The sequence below is a fragment of the Cyrtonyx montezumae genome, unplaced genomic scaffold, assembly GCF_038088225.1.
Source record: "Cyrtonyx montezumae isolate F1298 unplaced genomic scaffold, pur_monq_1.0 scaffold_32, whole genome shotgun sequence".
NCBI classification, from domain to species: Eukaryota; Metazoa; Chordata; class Aves; order Galliformes; family Odontophoridae; genus Cyrtonyx; species Cyrtonyx montezumae.
Genome location: NW_027072037.1, coordinates 4,121,163 through 4,136,787, shown reverse-complemented (window position 1 = coordinate 4,136,787; position 15,625 = coordinate 4,121,163). Strand labels below are relative to the sequence as shown.

At 44.6% G+C, this 15,625-nt stretch overlaps 1 protein-coding gene across 2 annotated transcripts in view; it reads right to left on the bottom strand.

Moving 5' to 3' along the window:
- Positions 1 to 5,063: 5,063 nt before the first annotated feature.
- The window catches only part of CTDSPL (CTD small phosphatase like), a 64,941-nt gene continuing 54,379 nt past the window's right edge, over positions 5,064 to 15,625 (bottom strand). For both annotated transcript variants that reach the window (XM_065744994.1, XM_065744995.1), the window contains 3 exons: positions 10,718 to 10,810; positions 8,928 to 9,113; positions 5,064 to 7,317 (listed from right to left, as the gene is read on the bottom strand). In XM_065744994.1, the coding sequence (XP_065601066.1) occupies positions 7,192 to 7,317; positions 8,928 to 9,113; positions 10,718 to 10,810 (405 nt within the window). In that variant the 3' untranslated portion in view covers positions 5,064 to 7,191. The remainder of the gene's footprint in view (positions 7,318 to 8,927; positions 9,114 to 10,717; positions 10,811 to 15,625) is intronic.

Genomic DNA, 15,625 nt, shown 5'->3' with positions numbered 1-15,625 from the left:
TGTTTGAATTGAGGGAAGACATTTCCCAGGTGGAGCACAGCGCTGGCAGCAGATGAAGACACCAAAGCTGCGGTGATGATTGCGCTCCAGATAATGTCCTTTCAACTCCTTTTACGGCGCCTATAGCGGCCGTCACTGCACAGCTGCACCATCTCGTGGTGCACCCATGCCCTGCATGGCTGAAGCCTTCCAACCTCTGTTTTCCTCTCCGTTCCCCAAAGACTTTGACCGGAGTTGAGTACGAAATCCAGGGTCACCCATGGCCGAGCACTGCTGCGTCTCATCCCAGTGCCGCAAGGTCACTCCATCTCCACCCTTTCAATTGCAGCCGTTGTCGTCCCAAATATTTGCCCCCATTCTTTCAGTTGCCATTTCAGGACCCACGCAGTGCACTACACATCAGGACTGGGGAATAATGATTCATCTACATCGGCCTCAGCTGAATTACTGAGAAGTCTGTAGAGGTTTCAGAGATCGAGGCTCCACTGGGCTAAGTGTGCCTTCCAAAACCTCACTACTGAGGGAAATGATTAGAAGGCGGATTAAGGGTCACTGAGCCAAGACAAACTCAGTCTCAGCCCAACTCTTACACAGCAAGTGGCTCTGTTCAGCTGGAAATGGGCTCAGCTCTTGACAAAATCCTTCCTTTTCTGTCTCATAAATGCATTTGCCCACGAAGGAACAGAATGGATCAATGGCATTCAAAGCCAGGCTGGATGGGGAACTGGGCAGCCTGGCCTAGTGGGTAGCAACCAGCCTGTGGCAGGGGGTTGGAACTGGATGACCTTAAGGTCCCTTCCAACCCAAGCCATGCTATGATTTGATGATAAAATGCACTGATTTCCCCCCATCACATGCTGGTGGACCTCATGAGTATTACGCAGCTGAATGGAGAACAGCACGAATCCAGTCTGACGATGGAAACGGGGCCAGTTTGCTCCACGTTGCTTTGGTTCCTGCTGTTGTGATGTTCACCAGAACCACAGAATATCCCAGGTAGGAAGGGACCCACAGGAGTTATCGAGCCCAACCCCCAGCTCCACCCAGCACCACCCAAACCCAACCGCTCTATTGGAGAGCTCTGTGAGCTCCGGCACTCGGGGCATGCCCGCTGCCCTGGGCAGCTCATTCCATGGACACTGCCTTTCCCTCTGCCCCAGCTGGCCCTGCCCTCACGATTCCATGCCGTTCCTTCAGTCCCTATCGCTGCCCCCATAGAGCAGAGCTCAGTGCTGCCCCACCTGTCTTTGTGAGGAGCTGTGTGGCTGTGAGACCTCCCCTCAGCCTCTCTGCTCTGCGCCCAACAAACCCAGGGCCCTCAGTTGCTCCTCACACCCCTGGCCCTCCAGACCGTTCCCTGTCTTCGTAGGGAACAAGGAAACAACAGGGACTGAACCTTGCTTACCCATCAGGGCTTCATCTCGGCCAGAGCCCGTGCCTGGGCAAGAGGGGAACGGGAACTTTCTATCCTGATAAGGAAACAGTCTGCTAAGCCAGCAAGTCCTGGAACAACCCTCACTGCGTGTAGCATCCGTGGGTGCTGCGCAGTTGCGTTTGCAAGGATGAAACACTCAGCCCTCTACGTCGGGGAGAACCGTGCTCCTCAGTGGCCCCAGATGGGGAATCCTCTGCTGTCCCACCAGCCTTGGTCCTGCTGGCTCCCAGCTCTGGATGAACCACTAAGGCTGATGACCTTCATTTCTCCATCCCAGCGTCTCTGTGTGATGCACATCCCAACCGAGCGTGGCTACCGGGAGGTCACTGTGAAATGAAGCGACGACAGTCACAGAGGAGAGCAGGTCCTCCAGGGTCTGTTAGCACGGCCAAGCTGACGCAGCCACCACCTCAAAAATTCAGCCAGATTTAGGGATGACCAAACCTCATCAATTTAAATCGCTGCATGGGGAAGGCGTGTGGGTCTACTTTAACGGAGGCTCAGTGAATTGAAGCTGTGTGCTTCCAGAAATGCTGCTTCACACAGTGTCAGCCAACACCAGGACAACCTGCTCCTCCGCACGGCTCCCTGCAAGTCAGGAAGCTTTTCAGGCTCGTTTGCCAACCTGCCCTGGCAGCACAGCGATGGCGAAGGGCTGCGATCCACACCAGGAACACCGCTGGGGGCTGTGGGGTCCTGGAGCTGCACCAGCACACGATGCAGGGAACGTCAAAGCAGATGGCTTTGCTTCTGAGTCAGGACACAATATAAAGGCAGAAGCAGCTTGAAGGCACGAGCACAGAGGTATGGACATAGATGGCGGCACAGTTTTGCAAGTGGTTTCAATCACTGGGGATAGGACAGCGGTGTTTTTCTCACTTCTGTACAAGAGCTGCTTAGTGAATGTGGAGATCCTTGTCTCACTGAGGGGCAGGCACGTAAGTAGCAGCTAAAGAGATCGGTGAAACTGGAAGAAACACCAATGCATCACAAAGCGAAGGCAACGTAGCTCACTCCAACCCATCACAGCAATAACAAACAATTCCAGCTCGTCTGGTGCCAGCTGCTGCTCCTAACAGCCCTGAGGTTTTCTGCCCATCAAGCATTCACGTGATGTGCCCTTCCCTAGGAAGGAAGGCTCTGCGTAAGCCTTCCTGTGTCAGATAAAAAGTCCCGAAATCGACTTTCCAACCAACCAAAACGTTTTATTCAGATATCCACATTGCCGTGGTGGCTTTAAGAGCTATCCAATATCTGCAGCGAGCCCTTCACGACGAGTCCCCAGCTCAGAGACTGCAACACGTTCCTGGATGATCTCATCCCAGCCATGGACGCAGCTGGGACGTCTGCCACAGTCACCAGCGATGCACTGAGCAGGGTTCAGCAGCGGTTCAGCAGCTCTGTCTGCACAAGGTGCCAGGGCAGTTAACGAGTCCTATACACGACTTAAGAAGAGCAGAGGGGAGGAGAAGGGATGGAGATGGAGGACTTCGCTGCCCAACGTGCAGCAGGAATGCAGTCCGTGTCAGATCAGGGCAGCGATGTCACTGACAGAAGGGGCAAAAATTGTTGGTTTTTTTTTTTTTTCCCAGAGAAGCATTACATGCACAAGTAACTACATTGGTAAAAGTTTTGTTTTATTTGTGACAGTAAAGAAACCATTCAAAACCTGATTGACAACACTTCTCTCTCCTGAAAACACTCGCACGCCATCTGTAGTGTTTCTCAAGTATCGCCGGATTGTTCATTGCATTAAAGTGTAAACAGCTCCATTGTTAGACAAAAAACAATAATCAAATCACCAAGAAACATTCCCCTTGCTCGCTCCTCTCTTAAGAACTTCCCAAAAGATAAAAGCCCTGACAGCTGCTACTGCTCAGCCGGCCCGCGCGGCTCACTGCCCTCCTCACCCCACAAAGGCACTCACCACAGCACCTTGGAAATCAGAGGCACAAACCGGGTTCTGTTGTACAAACAGGGCTGTGCGGTACTGTGTTTTATTAGTTAAAAAGAGATCCGTAAAACAGAGGATTACGTGTTTGGAAATTATATAGCTACAGATTATTATTATTATTATTTTTTTACACCGACATTTCAACAGCTGCGACATCAGTACACACCGCTGTCGTTTCCGTGCTTCGCCCCCGAGCGGTCCGACCAAAACCGTGCTGTGATGAAGTGACCGCTGCCACCGATAGAAGAGAAAATCCAAGAGGGGATCGTCAGGCGTTGGGTTTCTTCCCCGTGTGGCTTCTGCTGCTTAAGGGAGATGGGAGGGTGAAACAATGACTCTTCCGGAGCCGCCTCGCGGCGCGCTGCCGCGGTCCTCCATCGGCACCAAGGGATGCTCTGTGCACAGCCCTGGTTTACAAACGGCAACGGGATGGGGACGCTTCGGCTGAGTTTCAGGAATCGATGGCATTCTGCCTTACAGCTCAGTTTATAAATACCTATACAGGCAAAAAACCTTTGTGAACCCGACATAAAACGGACAACGGAACTTCAGGTCAGGCAGCATCGCTTGAAGCTGGACTGAACGACCAAGTGGGAAAGACTCCTTAATGCTTCTCTGACACCCAGGGATGCAGCTGGGAACCAGGGGGAGTGCCAGCCCTGGGCACCTGCTTGCATTAACTGCACTTGGAAGTACAGGAGAGCTTTAGGAAAACCTTTTTCTCTCCCACTTTAATTTGTTGAGATCTTGTATTCGTAATACAATCTAATACCCGTATTGCAAACCTTACAGACATTCCTCTCGTTTCTCTGGCTTTGTGGAGAGAACCATATTGCTTTGTTAGATCCCAGATGCTGTAATATACGGTGCTGGATATTCGTGCTGACATAAAAGTTGGAGTTTTACGTATGACAACAGCATCAAAATAAACTAACACGACAGTTTGATCCCTTTGCCCAAATCTGAATAGCCAGGAAAGCTCAGAGCGCTCCGAGTTTTATTTCAATGGGAATGAATTAAAACAAACAACCCTCCCCCCCCAAACCTACAGCAAGACCAACAAACCTACAACAGACATTACAGAAAAGAATCCTACAACGCCAGCACACATCGAAACCTTGCTAGGTTTTACCCCTTTGTATTGTCATCAAGTGTCATTTTAATGCTTTCCACTGTTAAAATAAGTGGTTTTTGTTTTGTTTTGTTTTTTGTCTGGAAATTTGTGCACTTCAAGAGCTGAGCTAGACAATACAAGCGGAGTTGTACAAAGCGTCATCGGAACCGTTCATCCAGAGCCTGGAACAAAAGTTCAGTTGTCCATTATATGTGGATTTGAAAACAATACAAGACACTTGGATATTCAACATTCATTCACAGACTTAAGGCAACTGGTTCATGAAATTGCTGCTTTCAGAAATGCAAACTAACGACATGGTTCGTCTCGCGTGGAACAGGTTACAACCGTAAAATGGGAACGTCTCAGGGTGGGGGTGGGGGTTACTCATTGTCTAATTGGAAAATTGTTTGGTCTAACGCTAGCAAGAAAGTCTTTGAATATTTTCAGCCATTCCTATCATACCTGCACAACTAACTACAACCTGAATACTTCCCTGCAAACTGCATTTGCAACACAGGAGCTACAAACACAGTTGAAAATACTGCTCAGAGAACAACTTTTTGGCAGCTTACAGTTTCATTACTCTGAATTCAAATACAAAATTAAACAATCTCAAACTGAAAGTCAACGTTAATGGACTGACCGGAATCCACGTATACTTTTGTTGTTGTTGTTGCTGTTTTTTGTATGTCTGAGTGTCAGCTTTGCCTTTTGTCGTGGCACAGAATTGTACAGTACTAAGGTAATGCCAACTGGTGAGGAAACAAAACAGACTCACGAGTGTCCCGGGGCTGCCTCCATCACACCCTCACTGCGAGGGCCAAGCCATCCCCCAGCTTACACTGCACTCACACTGACCTACTCACTGCCTGTGTAGGCTGGCCTGCCCTTCTATGAATGGATTCCTTAAGCTGCTTCACCAATGGGTTAGACAAGGATGATGAGTCCATCGCTTTTTCATCAAGACTTTTCAAGAAGGAAGGGAAAGGCAACGGGGGAATCTGCTGTTCAGAATTTAGCACTATGCTCATTAGAAGCACCAACTCCTCTCATTTGGTTTTCTTTGATGACAACCAAGTACAGCTGAGTATTTTACGTCTGTAGATTTCTGGTGTGGAAGATGATTAAAAAGGTGACACTGGAAAGGAAAACAAAAAAAGTGCATTTCCCTTCAAAGGGTTTAAAATAGTTTCAAAGTTATTCAAGTGTCCCGATGACACCTGAGAAGAATAGCTGCTAAGCAGAATTCCAGCTTCAGAGATGAGATTTAGTCAGCCCCAAAGCAGAGGACCACTCTGGAGACAATCTAGGCTGGTAATTCTGCCCTTCTAGGAAGACCTGACATAGCTCCCTGTCTGTACACTGCGCCTTGGGAAAGAAGAAATACACATCAGATAAGGGAAAAATACTTTTTACTTTTTTATATACCAAAAAAAGGAGAGGGCTTCACCTAAACTGAAACAAGTAATACGTTGACTACTAAAATTTTCCTTTGCAGGTCACCTTTTACTGAGTTTTCTGGTATATCAATACCGTAGGATTAATACATAAGGGTTATGAAGCCTGCGTTTTATTTATTGCCCAAGTTTGCAGCTTACAGAAAATGTTTCATAGCACAGGCACAGTGGCAAAAACAGTATAACAGCCGATGGTCAGCTCCATTTGGTGAGTATACAGTAGCAGCAATTAAAAGAAAAAAGTACTCCAAACAGCTCCATACAGATCCAGCTTACCCAGATGGGTCTTTTCTTAAGGAAAGAAGTGGAAACTAATAAATAGATCTCCTCCCCGTTCTCCCAAGATAATCATTTCTCCAAAAGATGAGAGGCATGACAGTTGTGCGTAAGCAGAGACAACAGAACTTCATCTGTCTGGAATAAAAGGTGCTTTAGATCTATTTGTCACCCTATTTTCTCAATTCCGTCACTCCCTAACACTCAAAACAACTGCAGATATGTTCAAAGCTGTATCCAAAACCACATCAGTGACCCAAATCACCCCCTCCCACCAACACTTAAACCTTCTGAGCATGACAAAACGTAGTACAACTTGATGTCAGCGTGGAGACAGGAACCCAGCATCTTTGTTTTTAACTTTTTCCTTTGTTATATATTACAGTGCTCTATAAAATTTTTTTCCTTTTTCCTTTTAAAGCATTTAGACAATACAAGACTAAAAGATGTCTGGAAATAAGTCTTATACAAAAATGAATTTTTATCTTAAAATAACATTCAAAAAGGCACTTCATTCTGTAAGAAAAAATTCAGAGTCAGGTCAACTGCTCTAAGCAGGGGGGGAAAAATTGTCTGCATAGTGGGAGGGGAAGAAAGGGAGAGAAATTCAACTGCTGAAATACAAGCTTCTTTTTTGGCATGTTTTAAGAAAAGCTGATCCAGTAAAAGATGTCCATTTATGAAATTCATTAAAAGAGTCCCATTTAAAATAGCTTTTTTTTTTTTTTCCTTTAAAAAAAGTAGTCTGAACACGTGACCTTAGGAGTCAGGCTTCTGAAGGCTTAATAGCATCACTCATGATTGTCCTTTGTGTCCAATGTAACAGGAAGATCGAGAGTAGCACTTCTGACAGGAGTGACCTCCCCAAAGCTTACATTTGAAAGAGCTGAAAAAGATGGAGACATCCTCTAGCAACTGCAATCTAGTAGCAGAAGTCAGTCAGAGTTAAGGGCTACCTGTTGCAGAGTTTATGAAGCATACTGTAAACTTCTTCCTCTTTGCTTAGTCCTTCAAAGAAAGGAATAAGATCTAGCAGCTCTGTGTCTGTCATGTCATCAAACCAGGACTGCACAGGCACCTGAAACAGAGAACCAACAGTGCTATGAAGGCTTCCTGATGTGAAGGAAGCACGTGAGCTCTGCCTGTGCAGATGGAGCTCACATGGCTGCAATGATAACCCCCACCTGGAAAATTTATTTACAAGCAAGTCTTTTTTCCTCCTCTCAGTATTATCAGTGTGAGTCACTGAACACAGGCATCAGGCATGCATCAACAGCTTCCTCCTCTGGCACACAAGGCTAAGGTGGAAAACTGTGAACAGCAAATACTGAACAGTTCCCTCCAATTAAAATACAAAACCTTGGGAGTGGGTTCAGAAAAGAACAAATGTAATGACACTCCTTAAATGTGGGCTGCATTTGGGGAAGGAGCTGTGTGCATCTTCACTGTGAGAGAATACTGAGGTCTTCTAAAGACTATCCTGGATCTAAGTTACATGCTTAGGTTTCTGCAGAGCCTCAGCTATCAGTTAGCTAGCAGCACTTTCCTATACATGATTAAACCATTCTGACAGTCTTTAATTTCACCTCCCAAATTTCTACAGCTCATTATTTTCTTGGCACTGAGCTCCAAGATACCAAATGACGATCTGGATGAGGTTTTTAATTTTAACCATGAATTTAAATTAAGACTTACAGCTCCTGGTTATTATAAATAGCAACATTAAACCATGTGTGGCACCAACCAGAAAAAAAAACAACAAAAACCACCACATTTTCACCTAATGATTCAGGACAGCACAGTATTAAGATGTGAATTTCAGAGTTTATTGTGGTAAGATAAAAAAGTTCAGACAAAAAAAAGTGTTATCTGGAGAGGCGGGACCATGCAAAACAGAGGCCCGGATAAAAATGTCCTATGCTAATTCTAACAGCTTGCAGAAAAGGCAGCCTGAAATCATCAAAGAAACATGACACAGCCCAGTTGTTGAAGAGCCAGTAGATCTAAGGGAAGTTCCAGCATGCTGTCCTGGCAGCAACAAAACAGATGTGAGCATCTGCACCGACGGTAGCAATGGAAGGAGCCAAGTGCCAGACCACTCCATCACGGCTTCTGGAGCTGAATCACACTGTGAAAGTGTGCACTGCTCCTGATTTTTCTCCCTTAAACTCTGTTGCCTTTTATCCTTATTTCTGAAACTTGATGAAAATCTTGACTGACATTTCTAACCATACAGCGAGACATCATAACAATGCTTAAAAATATAAAACAACAGGATCTTGATTTTTTTTCCCTCTCCTTAGCCACGAATTCAGAACACAGACAGCAGTCAGTAAAACATTATTTTTGTCCCAATAAAACGATTTCTTTCCCACAATGAAAGAAGTTGAGCACCAAAAGTAGGTGAGGTAACCTGTCCTTACTACAGCCACTGCTCTGAAGGACAAAAACGACACTGGAGGGCAACTTTACTTTTCAGAGCTAGGTTAGCTACACAGCTTCTGCACTGCTTGGTATTTCTCAGAACTGATGGACTCCACGCCGAAAGCTAAAGCTGAAAGCAGATGAACAGTCATGACTGTGACATGCTGTCAAGATCTATTTGCCACAGCCCTTCATGAGAACCTACCTGCAGCCTAAGAAGATGCAGAAACAAAAGAGCTTGAGTGCTGGAATAAGAGTACTTACTGCATTTTCAGGATGGAAGATGTAAGATGCAGGAGAATTATCCACTATGATAACTTTACTCAGCTCACGTCCCAGCCGACTCAGATCCTTCACGTAATTTCCCCGGTGGAAAACACAGGATTCTCTAAATAGCCTTGCCCTGAACACACCCCAGCGATCCAGTAAGTCAGCTACTGGGTCTGCATACTTGAAAACAGAAGGTAGAAACCCACAGTTAGCCATATGCAGTGAAGGTTAGCTCACGGAGCTATAAAGGAGGGACACAAAATAATTTCAGATAAAAAGCTTTTTCCTCAGTTTCTTCCCTGCTCCTTGTTAATTAACTTACAACTCTGCAAACCCGAAGTCATTAATAGAGAGAGAATGCAAAGGTTGAACAGTTATCTTTCAGAAGAAAGCTAAATTGCACCCTAATGATTACTGCGATTGTGCTTTATTCTTAAGGTCACCTTAGTTTCCCTTTCACACTCAGAAGTTGATGGATCCAGAGATCTCACTGAATATTACCATAAAACCAATGAACACTAACAGAAAATCAATAGGAAGCCATTTCCCCAACTGATTCACTTCCACATGCCTCCGAAGACAAACTGCAATGCAGGCATCTCAGCCCAGTGCAGCTTTTTTAAAACAATGGGCATGGAATGACTGGGTCAGAGAGATCCAAGATTACCAAACTGCATCACTGGGCCGTAAAAGATCAAAGGTGCCATGAGGAAAAATGCTCAACAGGTAACTCAAACGTGTACCATTTCATACACAAGACGATACTTCAAGTGAGGCACAGCTTAGGATCCAACAATTGATATAACTGCCCAAGAAAAAAAACACCCAAATAAATAAGAAAATGAAGTGACTGTGTATTTGTAATGGTAGTAGTAGCTTATGTCTGCAGGACAGGGCTTTAGTTTTCCTGCATTTTAAAATGAATAACAAAATTGATGTTAACATCAGTCACCTCTTGACTGTGAAAACTGCTGGAGTGCAGGACCAGATTGTTCTACAGTTCAGGGTCTGTATCAGGTGAGCAAACAGACCGTGGCAGACAGAGAGCAGGGAAGAACCCCCAATAAGGCACTATGGGAGATCACACAGGGTCCTCTCCCCTTCCACCAATCTCAACATCTGAGTAAAAGCTTACTATGCTAACACATTATGAAAAAATAACAAGCACAGCTTTATAAACAAGACATCACAAAACACAATACTTTGGAAGAATTGCATTTTACGTGTCCACTACTGCAGTGTCTACCACAACACTACCTACAAGGCACTACTGCTACCAGAGGGCACAAAATACTCCTGCTGACACTTCAAGCTTTCAACAGAATGTCTGATTTCCTAACTGCAGATTGGGATCGCACCTTGACGGGACGAAAACGCGATCCAAATGTTTCACGTGCACTACATTTCTGAGTCACTGTTTGATCATGAGGGTAGCATTAAATGCAGTGTGTTTTATTTCGTGCCCGGCTCTGATATGCTGCTGTACTCGCACTCTATTTGTTCTAATTTCTCACTATAACCATGGTAACTTGCAAGCCTTTCATATTGGCATTATGAGCAATGCATGGAGGCTACATGATGAGCCGAGCCCATATGTGATCGCGTCACCATGGGAACACTTACCCACACACTAGCAGACAAAGTACACACTGTCAGACAAAGAAGCAGAAAAGAAGGGGAAAACAATTAAGATAGTGCCAAACTGCGGAAATAATTATCCATTGAAAAGCCAACCCAAAGTGATCAGCATCATATGGGTTAATGGGATGAAGAGAGGAACAAACCTTGGCTAGACTTGCTGTGAAGAGGACACATTCAAAGAGCTCTCCCATCCTTTGAAGGAATTCATCCACATGTGGTCGCTTCAATACATAAACCTGGAATGACAAGGATTGTTTAGGTCCAATAGTGTTTAAAATAAAAGGAAAACAAAAAATCCCAATCCATCACTGTAAATCCTAACCCTTCAGGAAAGAAAAATTATCATGAAAGTGCTCAATGCTGAAAGATAAAAAAAGTTATGCACAATAAAAACAGACGTTCAACAAGGAGCAATTTGAATGCATGGGCTACAAAGACCCATGCAGATCATGCAATTGCATCACCTGCAGTGACACTTCCCCAAAACCTCAAAAGAGGCAAAGAGAGGCAGTAGGGCTTCTGAGAGATGAGGATTTAGACCTCTCAGCAGAGCCTGTATCATCTCCTCCTATCACCTTGGTGAATGGCCAGGATGCTGCTGTGGAGCAGCTTGAGTTCAGCAATGCAGTGCGGCCTTCTGGCACTGACAAGCACTCAGGCAGCCTGGCTCCCTACTGCCTATCATCTGGTTCATAAACATAAGAACCTTCTTGCTCATGTTTTCAGAGCAAGCAAGATGACTGGAGTTTCTGGAGAACAGCAAGAGAAGGTAACTGCTGTGCAGAAAGCCTGCAACTGGTCTGCAACGCACTGGGAAGAAGAAGAGGAGAAACTGCCTGAAAAATATTTAACTATCTTGTTTGAGGTTAGATTAAAAGCTGCAGAGAAAACACCAGCAGCATCTTATCTTCTTCATTTGGCAAATAACCCCTACTACTAGAAACTTCAAATGGAAAAGCCTGGCATGTAACTGGATTTAAGCAGAACTGCAAGCCTGATGTGATTTCAGGAATTATTTCTCTGGTATGCAAGAGAACTAGATTAATTGTGTGTATCTTCTAGATTCACAGGAACAAAAAGGCAACAACTCCAGGCACCCAGAGAAAAAGCCTGCAGGAGAAGAATATGGAAATGGCAGCTTGAACTTGAAAAAGGCAACAACAAGAGCCTCTAGCAAAGGGGTGGAAGTTGTGTAAGGGAGATCTGAAATTTAACACCTAATCCCGACAGCCAAGTTTTATTAAAAACAGATATGATGGAGCTGTACCTTCACGACGAAAGCAGAAAGGTTCATTACTTTCCCACTTTGCTTTAGGTGGCAAATGGCTCATGGCATGAAAACTTGGTTGAAGTGAAAACTTTCATTCCAATTTAAGCAATGCAACGTAGCTTCAACGTGGCCAGGAATTTATAAAGCAGATTTTTTTTTATAAACCACAGCAGCACCAACTAATTGACAGTGTCATTTTATGAGCTGAACACACTCGATAGCTGTACTTTAACTCTGCTCTTTCCAGATAATTACAGCAAAGCTTCCTGTATTTCACTAGGCATAAACCAAGTAATTTCCTCTCCTCTAACAGTGCAATTAATTTCTCACTTAAACCCTACTATGCAAAGTTGCTCTGTAGTATTTCCTTTGTAGCTGCAGTCACTCTGCATTTTGGGTACCCAGAGAGAAAGAGATCTGACTTCCAAGTTGTAACAGAAAAGACAGCAGGAAAGAAGCTGCTCATTAACTCTACAGTTCATAACGAAGTTCTTCATTTTACAACCTGAAATTGCATTCCTCCATTTGCTCTGGAGAGCACAAATGGACACCCCAAGGACAAAAATCATTCTCAGATGGTAAGTGCTGGAATCTGATATTCACTTCCCTTTTGAAAACTTGTATTTTCAGCTGCAGCAGCAGTCCCCTTTCCTCTCCATCTTTATTTATGCCTGTACTGGCAAACTATTCCCACTTGGAATGCAGTCCCGAACCCTAAGCCAAGGATATGGATGCTGCTGCTTTCACAAAACCCATCTCTGCCACAACAGGAGCCTGCAGCACCAACCAGCAGGCACAGCCCCGCACACAGGAGAGCTTATAGAAGCACATAACAATGCACTGTTTGCAACTTGCAGCTCTCCTGCACTCACCCAGCAGCACTCACTCGATAGGAGCCGCACGTACACAGCATTTTTAAGTGGCATTGTCTCTGTTCTGCTGTTCAGATCCATCACACAGCAGCCTCACCCTGCTGTACCTCAGCTTCCCTTACATGTTACCAGCTGGACCATTTAAATGCCTCATTAGTAATAAATCCAACTTTATTTAGTTTCTAGCCTCGTCAGAAGAGTACAGTGACAACAGTCCCTCTATGTTTTCTCCCTCCAAAGGGCCCCAGCTCCTTCATCCCTTTTTTTTAAAGCAACACTTGACTTTTTCCAGAACGACATTTATTCAAACTCTGCATGGATATTCCCCTTGAATTTGCTTTGAGAAGTCCTACTTAGATCCTGGAAGCAACTGCAAATGTACTCGTATCCTGGGCTACAAACTCTCTTTGCTTTACCTCACATAAAAAGCTTTCTTCAGCCGACAGTGTGGCTCTTTTCTCCTCTTCCTCCTCATTTGGATTTTTTTCCCTTTACTCTGTCAGTGGCTGGACTTGAATCTCAATGCAGCATGGTTATTTGTGGCTTGGCTTTCTCCTCTGCTGCCTGATGGCTTCAGTTTGAGTCTCTAGACTAAATGGCTCCTGGCATTTTTCTGAGATTTACACACTGCCTTCCAGGCATTAACAAAACCTCCATTTTTTTCTGTACTGTATGCTCACTAATATCTTTCTAAGCACAGCAAGGACTTAAAGAAATACAGTCACTTTCTATGAACCTTACTTTTAAATGCTGGGGGATGAATCAGGCACTAGGCATGTTTTCACAGGATTCTGGATTTAAAATTGCTAATGGCAGCACAAGAAGAGTCATCCTGAACTGTTTTCAAGCATTTCATATATCCACATACAGTTTTTCTATACCTCAAAGCAGTCCTAACCTAAGAAGACTCAGCATTCGCAAACCAAAGGAGACAGAATTGCATTTCACAGTGAACTTCAGAATTAACACAGTCTTGTAATGACAAAGAATTCTGCCCGTGACATCTCATGCTTCCACATTTTCCTGTGTCTTGGCCTGGGTGCATATTCCTCATGGGGAAAATAACACGTGTCCTCCAGCCTGGTCTTCCCAGTTTGGCATCCTTCAGCCTGGTCTTCCCAGTTTGCAGTGCTGCAGCTGCCTCCCAGTGCAAGTAACCAAGAATAGGCCAGCAGGAATGGATACAGCCTATCCTGGATTACTTGAACCAGGTGACAGCCTTCTGTGACAGAACTAAGGACTTCTGTCCGTCGTAGGAAAATAAAGTGCACTGTTTGAATGGCATTTGCTCCCGACATTAAAAAACATTTTGTACATTACATTCGGAGTAGACATGCTAAGCATCTCTTTAGCTTTCAATAATTAATAGTAAGCAATTATTTAAAGATATAAAACCCACTTAAAATACAGTTGCAGTTAATAAACAAGTTACACAGAGGAACAAAATTCCAGGTGACACCAAGCTGAAATGCAGTGGGACAGGCTGCCCAGGGAAGTGGTGCAGTGGTGGACGTGGTGGTGACGGGCTGATGGTTGGATTCGATGACCTCGGAGGTCTTTTCCAATCTTAATGATTCTGTGTGATTCTATGAACAGAAGCACGCTCTAGGAGAGAGGACATGTTGCTGCAGAAGTTCTGTCAGGGTACCAAACAGGTCGAACATCTTTTCTCCAACCACTACTTTCATCCTCAATTAACTCCCTCTGAAGAGCACTCAGGTCTCCGTCGCAACACATTCCACTGCACTTCCCACAGTTTCTCACTTATAATTTGTCAGAATGGGGGACCAGCTCTGATTTCCTTTTATTCAGAGAGCCAAAAAGAAATTAAGAGAACTGGCCAAAATAGTGTCAGTTTGCATTCATTTTTGCTTTTTAAATCTTTGCCATAATTTCCAACACAATGTGGGGAACTCACGTCCAGGAACATGAGCTCGCAGCCTCTTCAGAGGCTGAACACCTCCAAGAGCAGGAACGACAGGTCCCTCACATCAGTTTTTCCTTGGGAAATTAAATGGCTAATCGTTTCTAACAGGTGAGGTAAGTTTGATCAAGAGAGAGAGAGATGGGAAAGGGTCAAAGGGGGTGTTCAGAAAAGCTATATTCTTTGATCTAAGGAAGCTGGTTTACCCAAGGCAATGATCCAATGGTCCTTTCTGTAGGACAGTAAAAGCTTCTCTGACCTCTGGATTACATAGGAGAAAGGGATAATAAACTCCCAAAATTCAGGATAGTCTTTTGGAATGACTCTGCTGCACAACAATGAAGAGTACCATAAACACAACTTGTCTGATAAGTCAGTATCAAATCTCTTGGAAGCATACAGCAACTCAAGGGCAAACACAAGTTCACCACGTAAAAGAAACTTGTAGTTTTGTTATGTGAGACCTGAGGAGGATCTGAGTCAAATTTCCTTCCAAATGGGGACTTCTGAAACCTTGTTCTCCACTTGTTTTCCAAGGAGCTCCACATAAGGCAGACAGGATGTGCTACTGATGGCACAGCTCCACCTCTCACACATCCCATGGCATTTTAAATAGGCAAAGCTATTCCTCTTATCTTTGAGTATTAACTCCTTAAGAAAATAGTCAAGATGACAAATTCAGACAGATAAATTACCATTACTTCAAGGATCACAAATTCCCTGCCATTAAACCCATTTAACCATCAGTTTTGACTGAGACATTTCACCAGTTTTAGAGATGAGAACGTGGAAGTTCACTGGGATTAAGCAATTTCCTGAAAACCACACAGGAGGTCTCCAGTGAGGCACACTGAGAAACTGACTTCACTTGACCTGTCGAGAGCATCCTTCCTACCCTCCATGTTTAGAGTATGAACAAACTCACTCACCTTGACCTGTTCCCCCTCTGCACCCCTTCCCCCCACAACTACACTTCTAAATACTA